Genomic DNA, 20,021 nt, shown 5'->3' with positions numbered 1-20,021 from the left:
GTTTTAATTACGACGATTATGATCTACTCCTGGTAGCTTTCAAACGTTCCCTGTGTTTTATGAGGTGGATTTTTATCGACACAAACACAACCATTGAAATGTTTGTCTTGCAACGATCTCCCACTTTTTAACATTTTTAAATCAATCATGTATATGTAATAATCTAAACTTCCGGTCCTAACAGTGCAGGTGGACCTCTCAGTGCAGGCGGGTCCCGACAGTGCAGTTCCTGCAGCCAGACCCCTCTCACCAGAAACAACATGAGTCAATTCAGTCTTATGTTTCCACACTAAAGATAATGGCTAAGAAATGTGAATTTGGTGCACTACATGATGAACTGATCAGGGACTGCCTGGTCTGTGGCATCCACAGTGACGCTGTCCGTGCACAGCTCTTAAAGCAGACATGCCCAAAGTCCAGGCCAAATCCGGCCCCAACAACTGATTTTAAGTGGCCCGCGGCTTTACTCGGAAAACACGACACAATCTCTTCAATCTCCACCGCTGTACTCCCTGACGCGATCTCAGCAGGACCCGAACGATCGCGATCTCCACCGCGGTGTTGGAGATCCGTTGACCGAACGGCAAGTGCTTTAAGACATAAAGAAAAAGAGGCTGACATTGAATTCAGCCATTGAGATCTGCATGTTACATGAACAGTCGGAGAAGGGAAACAGAGAATTGAAGAAGGACACAGAGGTGTGCACGGTGCAATTCAGCCCATGCACAAACTGCGCTACCCAACATGCACCTGAGCGTACCAAGTGTCCAGCCTTCAATCAACGCTGCAACACCTGTGGGAAACTCAACCACTTTTCAAGGTTCTGCAGATCAAGGAAACCATCTACCTCCATGAGACCAACACAGCCCATGCCCCCCACTGCACGTAAGGGAAGATACACACACACATTAGTGAGTTTGACATGCAGCCAACACAAGAGCCGACTGATGTGTTTCACTGCGAGAGCGTCGAAATGTTCTACTGTGAAAGCATCGACCAACCACGAGATGTGTGTGAGTCGGACGAAAGGTTTGCTGAGCTATTTACACACTACAAACACTTGCAAACTACTAACTGTGAAAATTGACACTGGGGCCAAATGCAATGTAATATCCAGAACGCTGCTACAGCACATTGATCCTACAGCTCACATCAATTACGGCAAGAAAGCAAATCTCGTCGCTTATGGGGGTCCCATTATTCAAACTCTTGGTGCGGCTGATGTGAGTTTTGCTTGTGGGTTTCCGCGATTCCAAGTTGTGGACAGAGACGTCAAGCCGCTGCTGGGTCTCAGAGACAGTGTCAGGCTGGGTTACGTAACTTTCGGTCCAGACGTGCATGCCCTCACCTAGCAGGAGGCACCAGAGCTGTTGGGATACAAAGACCTATTTGACAACAAAAATATGGAGTTGAATTGTTCAATATTACAATCGCCCATCCCTAGTCTTGACTAGAAAAACCATGTAAAAATGTTTCAGCCGAGGTAGATAGGGGGTCAGCCATGTGTTTTGTATGGACCTATACGAGATAAAGAGTGTGTGTGTGTGTGTGTGTGTGTGTGTGTGTGTGTGTGTGTGTGTGTGTGTGTGTGTGTGTGTGTGTGTGCTAAGCATCTTACTGATACTGGAGAGTAAGTAAAATAAATAGATAAATAAATACCCTCTTGTGCAAAACATTAATTAAAGAAAAAAGTGAAATTGCCATTTTCGCATGTACATGAATTTATCACAATGCAATTTCCAAATGGTTATGGTACTGGAAAAGCTTGAAAAGTACTTGAATTTGACCATGACAAAGGTGTACGAACCCTGCATATTTTGATGACTAAAAACCAGCACACTTGGCCCAGCAATGGGATACTCAAATGATACTCAAACATACATTAATTCCTACATGACAAACAATAATAACCAGGTTGTTTTCATCACTTGAGATAAAATAGGTCTCCCAGACATGAAAAACGGCCATGATGTCTCTAGTTTGCTATTAGACAGAATGGAAAAGATGGAACAATGCTCTGCTTTTCTGTAGTTCTTTTTTATGACATAATGCATTGTCATTGTAACCAGAACTTTACACTTTTATGATTATACTACTTATTGTAGCATATAATTATATAATTATTATAGAATTATACTATAATATTATAGTATAATAATATACTCTAATATTATAGTATAATGTTATATAATTATACTACTTATTGTAATACTTTATCATTAACGGAGGAATTGTCGAGTTTAGAGGCACACAGGTTTAGGTCTCAGGGCCGAGGTGTTTGCTAGAGCCACCTTTTTACTAAACGTATATAAAATAGGATTCAATATCGATAAAAGGACGCAATGTTATTCCTCTTGAATTCTATGATTTAAGGAATTCAATTATTTAGATTAATTAATTTTTGAAAGGTTTTGTGCATTTCTATAAATTGTAGAACGTAACATTCCACCGCAATACATCTTTTAAGTACCCAGACTTTTTCACTCTACCCTCTACACAGTGCACTGCTACTTGAAATCACTCCTCAGATCAATTTCAGAATGAAAGAAATGCCAAGCTGTTCTGAGAGAGGAACGCTCGTGTGCGATCAATTCCACGATGATTGGGATCTACAAAAGAAATGTGCGTGGATTCGAGCTTTCGCAGCGTTTTGAACATCCGGATTTTTTTGGACGAACGTAGTTTCCTGGATTTCAACGTACGTCAGGTTTTAGGATGAACGCCACGTTCGTTTTTGTACATGAGTCCCCAGCAGGTCTTTAGGGGCTTTGTAGATGAGGACTCTATTCTGGATTAGGCTATATAGCAAAAGTACAGGACAGGTGAAACGTCTATACATTCTGTTGCACATCAATTGTTCCCTTTTGTTTTCTAATTCTATTGATTGATAATGTGTTCCATTTTGAACAAATGACTACACCAAACTTGGCCAGCAGGGTAGTGTCTTCTCAAATGCAGCAGAGGCAAATGCACGCAGTATGCAATATTGTTTCATCACTAGATGTCGTAGTTTTGCACGCCATATGTGCCACCAACATATATGTATTATGTATATATAATAGATTATTACATTAGATTGTGTTTTGTTTTCACTAAATTTTGCCACATCAGCAGAAACAAAGATCTTCAAGACACATTGTTTTCAATGTAGCCTGAATCCTGTATAACAGCTGTCCCGTTTGTGGTATGGAGCAATGTTGTTGGTGTCATGTCTGAATTTTTTGTTTTGATTTTCTTAAAAGTTGCAATTCTCTTAATTTTTGCAAATGGGCAGACCATGTATTCCACACTTGTGATAGAGAAGCAGTTAATATAGAAAAAAAAAATCCATGTCCTGCCCTTTCCATCATATAGAATTAAAAGTATATACATGTGTCATGGGTAAGTGTGTTATTTTTTTGTTGTTTCTCTTCTTAATAGAAAAGTAGACACTGCATGGCATGAACAAATGATCTTCCCTTCACTTCACTTCACTTCACTTCACTTCTTCTGCCGCATTATCCGGGGTCGGGTCGCGGGGGCAGCAGCCTCAGCAGAGATGCCCAGACCTCCCTGGCCCCAGTCACCTCCTCCAGCTCATCCGGTGGGACCCCAAGGCGTTCCCAGGCCAGCCGGGAGACATAGTCCCTCCAGCGTGTCCTGGGTCTTCCCCAAGGCCTCCTCCCAGTGGGACATGCCCGGAACACCTGCCCAGGGAGGCGTCCAGGAGGCATCCGGAACAGATGCCCGAGCCACCTCAGCTGGCCCCTCTCGATGCGGAGGAGCAGCGGCTCTACTCCGAGCTCCTCCCGGGTGACTGAGCTTCTCACCCTATCCCTCAGTGTACACCCAGCCACCCTGCGGAGGAAACTCATTTCGGCCGCTTGTATTCGCGACCGGTTAATGAACAAATGATGAATCGATCAAATAAATGTCCTTCTCCTGGAAACTGCCTGAACAAGATTCCTTAGCTATTACATCTGAGTTATGATCAACCCATTGCCCTTCACATACACACACTTCCATACAATAATCCCCCATATTCTCAACAATCAAGTCACCCTCTAACCTTTCTAACCAATGAATTAAAAAGATAATATAGTAATATAAAGATTTGATCATGTTGTGAATGTAGCATAGGGACTCAGAAATTGTTACATTGTTACAAAAGTTACATTGATGCCTCTCATACACACATTAACACACACACAAACATATATACAGAATATAAATATCTAACAGTTTCTCAAAATTTGAAAAAAGCGAGTGACGTGTCGTTATGACCTAGTGCACTTTAGGTGTTGAGGGCCAAACGATTCCGTTTGGTTGCCGCTGCGCAACATCAAGTGTGACACACTTATTGGCAAGTGATGTCAAGTCTTTGTGGGTTTGTTTGTCTGTCTGTGTGCTTGTTTGTTTTTGCCATTTGATGTGTCTTTGAACACAATCTCTCTGAAGACCACTGCTCTCGGAAAGGCATCTTCCATCACCCTTGTTAGCAATGAGAATCCTGCAGACCGTTTGCCAAAAAGCCATCAGGCCAAAAGTCGAGGTTGTCGATGTCTGTGGACAGGTCAAACGTTTCGCAGCTTAGAAACGGCAAGAGAGTTTTTGTGTCTTGCTCCAGGGTGTCCTGCACAAGACACTGTTCGATCGCAGCGTCTTGCAGATGGCGCTGATACACTGCCCTCGTTTCGGTTAGCGCCACTTGCTGGTCTTCCAGTTCTGCCAGCGCTGCCTGGATCGCCGTATTGTGAGCGAGCTGCAGCTGTGTTGCACCAATCTGAATGGACGGGTGCGGTGCATGTTGCTCATCCCCGACACCTACTGCGATCACAGCGTTCTGTGCGTGCGTTGAACGCACCAAGCCTGTCGGGGTCACGTCGTCCTGAGCGTAATGTTGATCCAACAAAGTCGTACACACCAAAGAATCTAACAGGTCACTTCCCTCCGCTGCCATTGCCTGTGGTATGTTTTCTGCTGCCGGGGTCAATGCTGTAAGTGCTGGGAGAAAAAAGAGGAATTGCTCAAGATCAGCAATCAGTCTCAACAGATTTTACAGTGAAATGGCAAAGCCAACGAAGTCAGCTTCCACCGGGCAATTTTAAAACCTGATCAAAAAAAATTCTTCAACTTTCAATGTCATTTCTGACATCCATTCATCAACAATTTTGAGTTAATTTCTGCTCAAATCTGATCCCATCGTTTTATCTATGATGACCTTGAACTCTCCCTTAAATGCTTAAATGATCTGATTTCACTCATTCTTTGTATTTAATATAAATATTCAGCAACACAAAGATTTTATTACTTTGCTCTGTTAAAAAATACACCAGCATTATTTTATAAGTGATCATGTGATTTTTTTTTTTTTTTTTACCTGCCGCATTTGAAATTTTAACACTCAGTGTAAATGTTAAGATTGAGTGGAGCAGGTGAAATGTTAATTTTCAGTTAATTTATCACTTTTCATTCAGTTGCTGTATTACATATGGAGTTTTGTTGTGGACACACAAAGGGACTCCATCCACAACGACTTCCACAACTGCTGATCTGATGTTGTGACTATTTCATGTACACAAAAAGAACACTCCCAAATGTTGACATACTGTCATTCTTTTCACAGTCTCTGCTCCTTTTCCTCTTCCTCCTTTTACCCTATGCACAAAACATGATGCACAAAATTAAAAAAAACAAACAACAACCTCCACACACAACCAGCTGCATTGTTTGTGCATACGTCGTGGTCTTACATAGTTTTTACTGTTGTTCCATCCAGGGTACAGCTGTTTGTGAAGGAACGCCTTTATCCTGGCCTGTTGGAAGTATTTGGCTTTCTCCTGCACTGTAAGCGACTTCCACTGTGGGCAGGGTGACGGCACACATGTCGTGAGTTATGCACACACAACCACAAAACAACACCATGCAGCTTTGTGAAATGCTGCGCGGTCCAGTTTGCATTGGCAGGAGCAGAAGCACGGATCCATTTCACAAGTGTGTGAGGAAAAGCGTCAGAGGTTTTTCCAAACGTACTTTCCTTCCCAAGGCTTTGTTCACTTTCGAAGTCCCCTGACGTTTCAGCTCCGGCGCAACATGCGGCCTTTGCTCTTCAAGGAAGAGCATGAAGGCGTTGGGTGGCTTCTTGATGTACGTCAGGTCATCTTTGAGCTGCTGCCCGTGATTTTCTTCTCTACAGCATAGAAGCAGATTCAGAGGTCAGGCCTCCACGGGTTAATTGAACGAAACTCACACAAGCCATTTTTAAAACTACAACTCATAACAAAGCCGCAGACTTTCCAAAAACACTTATAAAGAGATGCGCCGTACTGTGCACGTCCTAGAAAGCAATAACTGACGTGTTTAAGTGGAAGACGAAAGTATTACCTATACATAGATAATAGTGACACATTGACAGATCCTGAGCCGGACTAACAGACAGGGACATGTTTTTAGCAAGCTCACATTGATGTGTCAGTGTTGCAAAGAGTAATGGCAGGGAGCTGAGAAAGCAAATCATCTGGAAGCTCATGGAAAGTTGCTCCATTGTCCCTTCAAAATTAGAGATTGATATACATGAACTGTCATAAAATGGCTGATGATGTTTTTTTGGTTTGTTTGTTTGCTTGTTTGTTTGGTAACAGGTCTATTTGCTGTATTGTTTTGTGCTGCGTTATGCACTTACATTACCCCGACATAGGGCAGACTCCGTTCAGTGCCGTCAATGAGTGTGAGCAAAAGCCTGTCATCACACTACAGATGGAAACCAACAGAAAACAGGTGATTGCATATTCATAAGACTGGACATTAATTTTGTTATAACATCAGAGTGCAGGTTATTACTTTACGCTTCAGAGAAAAAAACATTTAAAAAAAAAACAATAATAGTATAACAAAAATTCAGTTCAAGTTCAAATGTTTCATGGCAACACATATCAGACGTATGAGATTTGCTCTTTTTGCAAGGATAAAGTCAGATAGACAGCAGCATCATGTTTAACTGACCAGCTCCAACAGCTTCCTGCACTCACCACAAATACACAAATTTGAATGCTAATGTCAATTTGATACACTATCGGCATGATAGAATATGCATTCATTATCATTTATAAACTGTAGCTTTCAAGTTAAAAAAATAAATAAATAAAAAAGCAGCCGATGTCTGTCAGGATCTTGTTTTTTTGTTGTTGGGACAAACAGCAGCATCTTTATTCTAGAGCAATGTGGCTAACCCTTCAGTCGTGTGTGTGTGTATGCGTGTGTGTCTGTCTATGTGTGTACCACAGATCTTACCATGTATTCAGGTGGAGCAGGCTTCAGCCAGGCTGCATCTGTGGGCCAAGTGCAGCTCCAGTGCTGTAGTGAGAAACAAAGACAGGAAGAGAAAACACCAGCGCAGCAGGTGGAAGTTTTAGTTTGCCTCCAAAAATATATTATTGTGGTAACTGACTCATCCGTCTGTCATTGTTTTCTTTGGTGGTGAGCTCTAAAATCTTTTTAATAGCTTTTGAAGATCCAATTCTTATCACTTACAAAGATGTCAGAAGCCCAAGTTATTTTTACCTGTCCGTCATAGGCATAACCCGCACTGAGGACTTGACTTTGTAACATGGCGCCATCCTGACACTGGAGTCCATGGTACGTGCTGGGGATGGTCAATGTATATGGAACTGGTGGCCTCAAAGCACCGTCCCAGTATCCATCACTTTGTTGAACTTGGACATTCTGCTCTGACCATGAAGAAAAGGCTGGGTGTTGGTGAGGAGGATTCAAAGGAGCAGGAAATGGTGGAGCAGGATGAGTTGAGTTGCTTTTGTAGGCCTGGGGAAGACCTTCTGAATAGCCCTCAGTCTGTGCCTGAGTGTTCATGTTTTGCTCTGGCCACATAGGAAATGCTGAAAGATCATGAGCTGGTGCAGGTTGAGAGTTACTTGCGTTACATGGGTAGACCTGAGGGAGACTTTTCCAGTATTCGACATCTTCAGCCTGAACTTGAATATTTCGCGGAGACAAGGTAGGTTCTGGTGGATCATGATGATGGTGAGGGAGAGCCGGCGCTGGTTGAGCAAGAGTTAGGGTAGTTGTGTAGGCCTGGTGGAGACCCTCAGAGTACCCTACAACCTCTGGCGGATTCTGAAGGTTTTGATTTGTCATAGCGGGAAAAGCCACATGGAGAAGAGGAAGCAGTGGTGCAGGTTGAGCAGGATTTGTGTCGGTTGGGTATCCCTGGAGGAAACCCTCTGAATAGTCGCCACTTTGCGGCTGAACTTCTGCATTGGTTGACCCGACCGAAGCATCATGTGCAGAGGCTGTCTGTCCTGGATCCACCACCTCTTCAGCAATTACTGTTTCCCCTACATGTTCCATTCTATCAAGCATATCAGTCGTAACCATATCATGTCATATACAATAAAACCTATAAAAATTTAATGGCCCAATTTGTAACACGGCATAATTATTTATCTGCATGGACTTTTGTTTTATAACCAATAATAAGCACTTATATTTACTTAAAGTGCAGATTTACATGTAAGGTTATTGTGCCACCATTCATCTACGACCAAACTGTGGATCTGCTCTGGATTTCACAATTTTGCCCTGACATCACAGTTGGCAGAAGAAAAAGAAGATGGGAGTTTTGGAGGGACAATAAACAGGGATTAACCTAAACTGTGCTCCCTCACCATTTGAGGCTACCAAACCATGTCCACTGGGTTGTTAAGGGAACCTTGCATTCAGTTCAGTGTAGAATGCAAACATACTTTGAAACTGCATACATCACCTGAGAAGTGACGTAAAATTCAAGTTGTTATAATTACAAAGCTTAATATTAACTTTAAAAAATGTGTTTAATGCTTCCCTATTCCAGCATGTGCTACCTGCTTCTTATTCCCCATCTACGAGTATTAAGAGCAGTCTGCATTCAAAGTATTGCATCAGTACAACATTGCTTTCATTACAGCCTTCTGTTACTATTGCCCCAAGTTTCCATCCTCTGCTTTACCAGATGGAGCAGGCAAATCTTTGCGGGCCTCCTTTTATCAGGTGAAATTTCTGTCTAACATTCCGTTGCTTTGAAGATCAATGTCAAACCTGACGACACCGAAAAGCATCCCACTTTCACTTCTTTTTACAGAAAATACCGTGACAGGGGAGGGAGGAATTTGGCGGGACCAACATTCTGGTTGTGAGAAGTTAAAAAATTAAGAGACTAGCAAAAGGTGGATAAATGGGTTTGGAAGAGTAATTAAGAATGACGGTAAATGATAAGCCGCAGACAAAGGATTTAACTTTCCATTGTACTTCTAAGAGATTTTACAGCTACTGATATCGCTGAGACTACATTGTGAGCCTGCACCCACCTTTTGTTGATGTGTCGTATGGTGGAGAACAAATCAAATACGGTTGTTTTTTGTGGAAGCTATAGAGAACAAGGGTCTTGACGAATTCCCCCCAGTACGAAAATGGGTGGTCGTGACCCTTGACATTTTGTACAAGAGAAAACAGTGGATGCTCATATATCAGTGTTCTCATAATTAGTGAAGCAAAATTAGCTTGCAAGTGTCTTAATTTAACAGCAGTACACAGGTAATGTATCAAATAAAACAGAAAATCTCAAAATGCACTAATTTTACATTATTATTTAAAAACCAGAAAGAAAAAAGGAGGAGAGGAAGAAGCAATGAATCGGTTACCCGCATGTGTACATTCACTACATCACTATTTCTGGTTAAAGTCCAGAAATTTTAAAACAGCAATATTATTTTTAGTACACAGGCAAGCGTGTAAAACAACTGGCAACCGCTAGATGAAAAGACTCTTCCTTTATAATTTTACAAGCAAAGACTGCTTGCTATGTGTGCGTTTGTCTTTCAAGATCCTCAGCGGCTTACACACATCTTAACACAAATACATTATTTGTTTTGAGGTAATATTATACCAACTATGCCTAGTTTTACAGGTAAACTTAGGCTAGGTTACAGATAAAGAAAGAAAAAAGAAAAGAGCTGCTTCTGGCAACCACAGAACAAAAAGATGGATGGATGAAAATAGAAAGGGCAGTAGATCCAGTAGCAAAGACATTCATGAAAAGTCACCCACATCCCCACAAAAAAGCACATATGAGCTCCTCACAGGCATAACAGTTTTGTAATTTCCTGAGACTATATTTGCCATGGCAAGTCATTGTATCAAATATTACCTTTTAGACTAAAATCCACTCTCAAAACATGGTTATTGCTGTCGCCTCACAGCTGCCGGCTCACAGCAAGAAGGTTGTGGGTTCAATTCTGGGGCCCGGGCCTGGGACCTTTCTGTGTGGAGTTTGCATGTTCTTCCTGTGTCTGCGTGGGTTCTCTACGGGTTCTCCGGCTTCCTCCCACAGTCCAAAAACATGCATGTGAGGTCAATTGAACGTTCTAAATTGTGTGTGAGTGTGAATGGTTGTCTGTGTCTATGTGGCCCTGCGATGAACTGGCAACTTGTCCAAGGTGTCACCCTGCCTTCGCCCTAAGACACCTGGGATAGGCTCCAGCAGACCTCCGTGACCCTGAATAGGAATAAGTGGGTATAGAAGATGAATTAATTAATTAATTAATCAATTAATTAATTAATGTTCTTATCTGTAAACGCCTATTGAAGACCCATAACTACTTTTTAAAATCTAAATCCTCAGAGCAGAATGGAGAAGATAATTCTAATAGAGGGTCAATTCTCCAAAGAAAAGTGATTTAGATTTAGTCTGTAAATCTAAATTTCTAAATTTGTGAAAACATTTTATGTCACGAAAAATAAATTCAGTATTTATTTAAAAGTTTTGGAACACCAACAGGGGGCGACAATACGCAGGATGTATTGGCGGCTGTAAATAATATTTCTAATGTAGGATAGGCTCTCGAACCAGCAGAGTCGCTTTATTGATTATAGTTGCATGTGTGGCGTCTTTGCACTTTTAATTGGAGTACCTGTCTCAATTAAAAGAGACGTTTTCTTTTGTATAGATGGACAACAGTCGCTTATCTTTGTAATACCAACTTCGTGAGTGCTGCTAGGCGTAGCAAAGCTAACTAGCTTGACGTTTCATTAACTTCATCATTATTGGCACCTGAGGATGGACTTCATTGCTCCTTTGGCAGGTTAGTTCGCATTGAAAATAAGAATGGTTGAGACACACAGCGGACATTCGTGGGTGTAGTTTTAGCAGAGCTCGTATTGAAATTAAATTCGTTTTGGTTTTTTTCGTTTGCGTTAGCCTGAAACGCTAACCTGGTAGGTCCTCTTCGATCTATGATAACTTCTATGCGTGTCCCCCCCTAAAGTCTTTTAAATGCGTATTGTGCGACAATGAGTCATTTAAAAGCACAGACTAATTGCGATCGAAGAGCACCCTACTTGTTAATAGTAGCGGTGTTGCTGTTGAACACACAGCAAAGAGGATCTGAGTGATGTTGCGTTCAAAAACAGACGTGCAGTTGCTGCAGAGTTTACAAAACGTTTGTGAGCCCCCCAACTGTTTTTCAGGTGAACCGTTGCCTCTGCCGTCTTTACGCCTCCTCGTCCCACCTGTCCAGCTTATGATGGCCTCTATGTGGCGAGTTCTGAAGAGACGAGATGTATCCAACTATTGGAAAGTGGCTGAATATGTATCTCTGGTCATTGACATGGTCCCAGAACTGCTCCTGTACAAGCATAGGAAACATCTGAACCTGGGATTAAGAGCAAGGGTATGATTTCATTCACTAATAATCACTGACAGGCAACGTATCACTCCTGCTATATTCATCAACAAATTTGTTTTCATTTGTAATTCACTTTTTCAACATCAGTACATTCTAGAGCTGTGCCGAGGTGAACAGCCGATGGAGCCTGACTTGATCATGCCTTACCTGGAAAAGATAAAACAACAACTCCTAACATCGGCAGCTGTAAGTTCTTAGTGGATTTCAAAGAACCGTTACAAAGAATAATTCAAAATGTCACCGTGTGAAATGTCATCTTCCTGCTGCATTCTTCTGTAGACCCAAGAAGGGGCCAATGAGGAAATAGTAGTTAAATTTCTGGAGCTGATCAACACCCTGCTTAAAGATCCAGAAGCACATCAAGACTTTTTCAAGGTGACTCAATACAATGCACACTTCTTTAATTAGTTACAAGCAAATGAATATTGGCTGGATTTGTGTAAATTCCACAGTCCAGTGATCACCATGCTTTGTATGTCACGCATTCATTTCGTTTTTTTACACCCATGTTTCTTTTTCAAGGTTTTCCACGCTGAGTACGGTGCTCAGTATGACAATGATTTGCAGACACTGTTTTCGGAGTTCCTTTACCGACTAGGCCATCTACTGCCAGTTCCTGACCTTGACCAAGTGAGTCATGTGCTATTGTTTGCACTTTTTTTGTAGTATTTGCTTATAATTTGAGAGAGCATCTTCCAGGTTTATATTGGATCGCTGAAACAGGAGGTACATTTCTTTGCTCTAAATTAGTTTTGATGTGATCAAGGTCATGATATTTGACATCACCTGTGTGCAATTGTACACTGATGTATCGCCATTCCTACTTGGATCAGTATTTAAATTACGTCTGCACCTGGATCTGGTTAAACAGTTTGAGCTTAAAACTACACCCAGATCTTTCATTTTTCATCCAGGATTTCAGTCAAGTGGACTCCCCCAGAAATTCAATTGGTTGTCCATTATTCATTGTTTGCAACCTTCCCTTAATAAATACTTGGTTTTTACTTCCCACTAGGTAAACGCAACGCTTTATCATAGCTGCACCCTACGATACAGTAAGCAGAATAGGCATATATTACTGCTAGAAAACGTGTGAAATGAGTATGTCTTAGTATGTGACCTTTTCACAACTTGGAGAAAAAGCTAGAAAAAGATCTTGTCACCCAATTTGTGAATTTCTGTCATATGGTTTTTCTTCTATGTTTCGACAGATAGTTTCCTGGCTTGAAACTGAATGTCCTGTGCTGGAAGACTGTGTGCACACAGTCGCTGCGCCTGGAGACCTCATGCATTTGCTCCAGCACCACAAGCGCCTTGGTCATTTGGAACAGCATGGTCAGTCGCATACCAAAGCAACTTTTCCCCTCCATGGAGAGAAAATAGTGACTAAGGGTGTTTTTTTCCCTCCCTTTGGCCAGTCCCGCCATCTAGCATGGGCGACAAGATCTTCTCCACGCTCTCTGCAGCATCTTCAGCCAGAGAGACCAAACATGTGAATCGACCCAACCAGCCTCATTCGCCGCAAACCGTTGATCAACCTGCGTCGTTCGTGGAAGACATAGCTTTTGAGGTTTTCGCGGTAACGGATTGCGCGGAGGTGGAACTAGGCACCAGCGTGGACAGCGTGGTGGCGATGGGAGAAAGCTCAACCGAAGAAGGAAGAGACGCTAGCACAGCGGAGCCCGAAGATTGTCTGTTAGTGCTCCCTAATGAGCTTATCAGCCAGGGAGAAGTGATCATCGAAGCAAGCGAGGAAGAAACGCAGGAGAAAGCTGCGGGAGGCTCCACAATGATGGCCACCCCTAGAGACAACCGGGCAGACTTGCCCTCTCGCCCACAGAAAAACCCCCTGGGACCACATGACTGTCCCGACTGCCAAAAGAAATTCAAGTTTGCCTCCTCGCTGATCGCCCACAGGGTCATCCACACCGGCGAGCGCCCCCACCGCTGCGGTGACTGCGGCCGCTGCTTCTCCTTCAGGCAGTCCCTGGACCGGCACCGGCAGACGCACAGATCGGCCCGGGGGTACGACTGCGCCGTCTGCGGCGAGACCTTCCACTCCTTGTCTGCCCGCACGGAGCACGAGGAAGCGCACGCCGAAGGCGGCATGTACGCGTGCCACCACTGCCCCGGGACGTTCTCCTCGGAGACGGCTCTGGCAAAGCACCTGAAGAGCCACGCCGCAGACCCCAGTGCGAAGCAGCCCCCAGAGGTTGACCACGAGGTCGTGGGAGAAGTTGGACTCGTCAGTACGCCCCGCTGCCAGGTGCTGCCGGATGAAGTCCAGGCGGATTCAGACAGCCCAGAGGCTGAGGGCAGGGCGGGTTTGACCCCTGAAGTCGACGACAGTTCGCCGTCCGCGGTGAAGGTCCGCACGAGTGGCCGCAAGCGCAGGCCAACCATGAAGATCCAGGTAATAAATCTGCAGAAGCGCTTGGCGGCCAAACGACAACAGGTGAACAAGGGGAGCAGTCCAAAGCTGAGGCCTCTACCTTTAAATTGGTAAGAAAAGAAAAAAAACTACCCATCACATAATGTGAACTATAATCATCTGTTACTTGCCCTGATCCTATGAACAAAGTTGACCTTGTGTTCAGTCGCACAGAGACATCATTTGGAATGAAGACTTTTGTTGTTAAATTCTTTCTTTTTTTGCATGTCGTATTCCTTATCTGAATTTCAGACAAGAGCACGTTTTGAACAGATTATGATCAGTAACTATCTTTTATACCCAAGTGATTCATTTCATCCCAACTTCTCTGCTTGTTTAATTTGTTTTAGTAAGTTTTGATTGTTCTTTGTGCCGACCATAGTGGAGCATCAGGCAAAAAACAAAAACAAAACCTGCCTCACATTAGCTCTTACCTTTCTGTTGACAGTGCAGAGCACTCTTATGGATCATCCACAGTCCCCTCAAACGACAGTGACGCAAGTGAGTAAAGAGCATACATATTCAGAGAGATACTGGCACCTTTGTATGCAAAAATGAAATAAGTCACAGAGCCTAATTTGCGCAGCAGGTCACATCAATTTAAAAGGCAGCACTTGACTGTTATGAACTGTGCTTTTAACATTAAACTGCATAATTTATTTCACTTTATACATCCACTGCTGACAATGAAACATTGCAAGTCTTGTGTGCCAATATAGTTTAAATGAAGTGAGTCCAACTGTGGGAAAAGGAACCCCAAGAAGGGCAGTCAATCTTTCACACAGTTCCATTTAAAGACTTGCAAAGACATGCATACAGTAATAATGTTGCTAGTCTCTCAACCATATATACTGTCACTATGCCACTGTGATTGTGATTTGTAGTCAGACTCTCCTAAGAAGGCAGCCATAAAAAATAAAAAAAATTCTGCAGGACAAACTTAAATTCACACTCCGACTTATACTTTGTCTCGATAAGGTTCCGGGTCGTCAGCTGCCTTCGCTTGCCCAAAGTGTTCCTTTCGCCGCACGGACGAGGCAGAGGTCCAACAGCACATCGACAGTGTCCACTCTCTGGAGGACGAGTCGTCGGCTCAGACACCTGCAGACGAAGAGGCAACGTTCGGTTGTCCCGACTGCGAGAAGAGCTTCAAGTTCCAGTCGTTGCTCAAAGCTCATCAGCGGAGTCACACGGGTGAGCAGCCTTTCCTCTGCCCCCAGTGCGGACGCAGGTTCTCCTTCAAGCAGTCGCTGGAGCGACACAAGCAGACTCACAAGTCCGGCCGCAAGCACCGGTGCCTGATCTGCGGCGAGTCCTTCGAGTCCCTGGAGGCGGAGAGGGAGCACCGGAGCGCCCATATGGAGAACGGCGAGTACCTGTGCTCCGAGTGCGGCCGGGCGTTTGCCTGGAAATCGGCGCTGGTGAGACACCTGAGGACCCACGGCAAGGACGCGGGCGAGGCGGCGCAATCCCACAAGTGCCCCCGCTGCGAGCTGGCCTTCAGCTGCGCCAGCTACCTCAACAAGCACCTGCAGACCCACCGGGAGGAGCGGGCGCACGCGTGCAGCTGCGGCAAGAGCTTCGCCTACCGCGCGGCGCTCACCGCGCACCAGCGCGTCCACCAGAAGGAGAGGCCGCACGTGTGTGCGCAGTGCGGCAAGGGCTTCCTGTACAGGGGCGGCCTGCTGAACCACATGAAGATCCACTCGGAGGACATGCCCTTCATGTGCTCCTACTGCGGCAAGAGCTTCAAGCGGGAGCGCAACATGAAGAAGCACGAGCGCTGCCACACCCGCGAGAACGTCTTCGGCTGCTCGCAGTGCGACAAGAGCTTCGTCTACAAGGCCACGCTGGTCAGGCACGAGCTGACCCACTCGGGCGAGAGGCCGTACCTGTGCTCCGACTGCGGCAAGGGCTTCTTCTCGCACGCCGAGCTGCTGAAGCACGAGCGCTTCCACACGGGCCACAAGCCCTTCCAGTGCCCGCACTGCGGGAAGAGCTTCACGCAGTCGTGCTACCTGACCATCCACCTGCGCTACCACACGGGGGCGCGGCCGTACTCCTGCGGCGAGTGCGACAAGAGCTTCCTCAGCGCCAACCGCCTCAAGAGGCACCAGCGAACGCACTCGGCCGAGAGGCCGTACGTGTGCGCGCAGTGCGGGAAGGGCTTCAGGCAGTCGTACAACCTGAAAATGCACCAGCGGACACATTACGACGGTCACGTAGGCTGACGGCACACACGGGGAAGAGGATGGTCTTCAGAGAAAGTCTGGAGACAAGCTCGGCCTGACCATGAATGTGTTTGCAGATCTGTTCTCACTGCTTTCATCGTTGGACTGTCGTGGACTATTTGTCACGTTGACTAGATGATCACATCATCTCAGCGCATCACATCTTTATTTCTGGCATCTTTTATGACAGGCAAGTTGGAAAGTAGGCTCATTTGAACACTAGAAGACAGTATTTTTTATTAGAAGTAGTTTCATTTCTTAGGATTAACAAAAAAATGCAGCACTATTCTGGGGTTGTGGACAGAGTTGGTCATTAAACAGACATTTGATCTTTCATGTCGTTGCGTCGGTTCATTTACATACAAACATTTAGTAACAAAGAGAAATGGCGAATGGGGAACTGCATACCCGAGACTGCTGCTGAAAGCATGTTTAATGGGAAGACTCATTCACTCGAAAACTAAACTTCTCATGGAGCTATGCAGAGTGTGGTTTGGGGCTAGGGGGTATTTTTGTTTTACCCTTGAGAATACGTCCCACCAGTGACGCACTGCTTCACCCTATATGAACACGGACATCTCGCCGGCGTGTGTGGCCAGTGTGCTCCACCAGCGGCTCTAAAGGTCTGACCGACCTACACGGCGATGTGCAGGGTGATGGGGCAATGGTCGCTCCCCAGCGCCTTGTTGCGGATCTTGCTGTCGCACAGGCCCGGCACCAAGCTCGCGGACAGCACAAAGTAATCGAGCCTCCAGCCGACGTTCTTCTGGCGACATCCCATCATGTAGGTCCAGAAGGAGTAGGCGTACTGCTGCTCGGGGTAGAGCTCACGGAAGCTGTCGGTGAATCCCGCCTCGAGCAGCTTGCCGAAGCCCTCCCGCTCCTCGGGAGTGAAGCCGGCATTTTTCTTGTTCCCCTTGGGGTTCTTCAGGTCGATGTCCTGGTGCGCGACGTTGAGGTCGCCACACAGCACCACGGGCTTCTCGATGTCGAGCTCGCTCAGGTACATGCGGAAGTCCTCGTCCCAGGTTTTGCGGTAGTCCAGGCGCACGAGGCCTCTGCCAGAGTTTGGTACGTACACCGTCACTAGGTAGAAGCTGGGGAACTCTGCGGTGATGACGCGGCCCTCCTTGTCATGCTCTTCTTTGCCTGGATCATGAAGAGGAAGAGGATTAGGTCCAAATTAGGGATGCAAATTAGCCATTAATTCATAAATCGTTAGTTGATTGACCTTATCGATCGACAAACGGTTAATTGACAAGTAGCAGTTTTTCCTGAGAATCTAAATTTCACTATGAAAAATGTGCAAGGAACACATTATTTAAACCTGAACTAATCATGAGGGTCCAACGTGACCCATTTTTACATTAGAGAACAGTGAAAACACCCTAAACATTTATCCTGACTTTAAGGTCTTCTAAGGGGTCACATTTGAAACACTTTTCTTTATCTTTTCTTTTTTTAAAAGCTGTTTAAAAGTAACTTGTTCTAGGTATACAGGTATATACACCACGCAATTTAACAAAACTAATTTTCAATTAATTGCAACTAATTTAATTTAATTTAATTTAATCGATTAAATTCTTAATCAACAATTCATCGAGAAGCGATTGATTCTTAACATCCGTAGTCCAAAGATTTGTAACAACTTAATGAAAAATGTTTTTGTTTCTCCCTTGTGCTTTATGTGTTGCAGCTAGAAGATGCATTCTGCATTCTTTACTGGATGGATATGCGAAAACTCAAAAGTATTTAGGAAATATTTCACGATTTATGTACATCCAACATTAAAATCCTGCACTCGCGACAAGAGTCACCACAACAAGTTTTTATTTGTTGTTTGTTTTTAAACAGAACAGTACTCACCAATGCCATAAGTGACTTTGAGGGGTTCAGTCTTGCACAGCATGGCGACGCCGCTGTAACCCTCCTTATCGTCTGACCCTGCCCAGTACTTGTGAGGATACTCGGGCATCGAAGTAATGTCAGCAGGGAGGGACTTCTCAGCACACTTGGTCTCTTGCAGGCACAAAACATCCGGGTTCTCCTCCCGCACCCACTACGGAGGTAAGCAGACATTCAAACCATTCGAAATGCAGACTCAAACCACAATCATTGAGAGTTTCAGGTTGTAAACTTACATCCAGACCATTCTTTTTGACCCAGGCCCTCAGTCCATCCACATTCCATGATGTAATCTTCATATTGGCACTGCGTCCATCCTTGCTCGTCATTTTGTCTGGAGGGTCATCGTACAGTATTGGGGCTTCGGGTTCCTTGGTCTTTTTTGTTTTTTTTGGAGTGGCTGTAAGGGAAGAAAAACTCTTTAACTCATCCGGTAGCGGTAAAACAAAGGGAAAATAATCTCACTCTCTGGAACTGAATTTAAAACATCGGGAGGGCATTTAATGTCATTTCAACTACCTGAGGCAGTGTTATTTTCCCCATCTGAAGTCGCCTCCTCTGCATTCTTGCCTCTCTTCATCGTAGAACTTGCTCGGACTGCAAACACACCACGCAGACACACAACACGCACGCGCAGCAGGAAAGATGCCGCTGGAGGAGAGAAGGGAGGTGGAGCCAAATAAATACCAGCTGATGACATTTGGAAAAATTACTATTACAACTATTTGTACTGTTCAAATCTTTACAACATAAAAATTGTGATTTGACAAAATAATTTACAATTTTCCAATATATCAATTTAAATCAAAAATTACTCACAAAATAACAATAACAAACTAAGATGCAAAGGTTTTATTTTTAACAGTTTGTTTAAAACGCCAAGCTTCTTCAGAAACTCTTGAAGCTTTTTCTAACGCATTCAAATTTATAATAATAATAATAATAATAATAATAATAATAATAATAATAATAACAATAATAATAATAATAATAACAAAAGGCCAATTGTAGAAGAATAATTAAACTTTTAAGCTTCAAGTCATACTTGCAGATATGTTCATCAAATGCTCAATTTCTTTTTTTTTTACTCACAGAAAAGCAGGAGCACCATGAGACTGACATGTCCTAGAAATTATGTTCACGAAGACTCTTTGGTCGCCGGTAAATTCGCTTAATTAAGTGCCTCTATTACACTAATACATTTCGATGACGCCAAACATGTACAGACTCAGCAGAGTTCTGTTTTATACTTAACTCAATTCCTACGATTAAGGTTATTCGTGTCCAGGCTCGTACACGAATACTTTGCCAATTTCTAATAAATTGCTTTACATAATCTAAAATTAAGAGCAAATTAGACATTTAACAAGCAGCTACTTATCGGAATGTCGTGCATGAAAATGCAATGTTTAATCTTAAGACCTCTGCAACAGTCCATAATAGAGCTATGCTAACGCTAGCTTTCCTTTGTGACAAAGAGAAAGCCATCTGCAAACGGCCTGCACTTGCAATGAATGACTGAACCGTCACAAAACCGCACAGTTTCTGTATTTAACATAGGTAATTTGTGTAATCAATAAATGCAAAAAAAAACGATGGCCTTACTTCAAAGCGCGACAGCTTTCAGGAGGAGAAGATGCAAATGAACTTACTTGTAGTTTCACGACAGGATGCAGCGGCGCAGCGCCAGCTTGGTTCACAATCACTCCCCAAGCGTACACACACACACAGCACCGCAAA

General features: G+C 44.0%; 3 protein-coding genes across 6 annotated transcripts; 1 reads left to right on the top strand and 2 right to left on the bottom strand.

Annotated features, from left to right (window-relative positions):
• Window positions 1–4,151: 4,151 nt before the first annotated feature.
• LOC142877466 (uncharacterized) lies at window positions 4,152–8,984 on the bottom strand. Of its 2 annotated transcripts, XM_076012133.1 has the most exons (8): window positions 7,912–8,983; window positions 7,540–7,701; window positions 7,270–7,332; window positions 6,662–6,729; window positions 6,013–6,169; window positions 5,733–5,840; window positions 5,589–5,637; window positions 4,152–4,983 (listed from the first exon to the last, which is right to left on the bottom strand). In XM_076012133.1, exons 1-8 carry the CDS (start codon window positions 8,368–8,370, stop codon window positions 4,475–4,477), a joined length of 1,575 nt encoding a protein of 524 aa, XP_075868248.1. In that variant the 5' UTR covers window positions 8,371–8,983; the 3' UTR covers window positions 4,152–4,474. The 2 variants fall into 2 exon arrangements, with proteins under 2 accessions (XP_075868248.1, XP_075868246.1); XM_076012131.1 differs by having other exon boundaries at window positions 7,540–8,984.
• Window positions 8,985–10,712: 1,728 nt separating this feature from the next.
• LOC142877462 (uncharacterized) lies at window positions 10,713–16,712 on the top strand. Its single transcript, XM_076012123.1, has 9 exons — window positions 10,713–11,111; window positions 11,497–11,699; window positions 11,802–11,900; window positions 11,994–12,089; window positions 12,237–12,344; window positions 12,926–13,049; window positions 13,133–14,216; window positions 14,594–14,646; window positions 15,124–16,712. The coding sequence occupies exons 1-9, from the start codon at window positions 11,087–11,089 to the stop codon at window positions 16,374–16,376; spliced, it is 3,045 nt and encodes a 1,014-aa protein (XP_075868238.1). The 5' UTR covers window positions 10,713–11,086; the 3' UTR covers window positions 16,377–16,712.
• apex1 (APEX nuclease (multifunctional DNA repair enzyme) 1) lies at window positions 16,588–20,005 on the bottom strand. 3 transcript variants are annotated; one of them, XM_076012142.1, is made up of 5 exons: window positions 19,934–20,005; window positions 18,801–18,932; window positions 18,518–18,681; window positions 18,243–18,435; window positions 16,588–17,525 (listed from the first exon to the last, which is right to left on the bottom strand). In XM_076012142.1, exons 2-5 carry the CDS (start codon window positions 18,859–18,861, stop codon window positions 17,011–17,013), a joined length of 933 nt encoding a protein of 310 aa, XP_075868257.1. In that variant the 5' UTR covers window positions 18,862–18,932; window positions 19,934–20,005; the 3' UTR covers window positions 16,588–17,010. The 3 variants fall into 3 exon arrangements, with proteins under 3 accessions (XP_075868257.1, XP_075868256.1, XP_075868255.1); XM_076012141.1 differs by having other exon boundaries at window positions 19,887–19,959; XM_076012140.1 differs by lacking the exon at window positions 19,934–20,005 and adding an exon at window positions 19,374–19,407.
• Between the last annotated feature and the right edge of the window lie 16 nt (window positions 20,006–20,021).

This window comes from Nelusetta ayraudi, unplaced genomic scaffold, assembly GCF_046127955.1.
Source record: "Nelusetta ayraudi isolate G7.1 ecotype Tasmania unplaced genomic scaffold, CSIRO-AGI_Nayr_v1 ptg000135l, whole genome shotgun sequence".
Taxonomy (NCBI): Eukaryota; Metazoa; Chordata; class Actinopteri; order Tetraodontiformes; family Monacanthidae; genus Nelusetta; species Nelusetta ayraudi.
The sequence above is the reverse complement of the archived record's forward strand: the minus strand, read 5'-3'. Positions and strand labels throughout refer to the sequence as shown.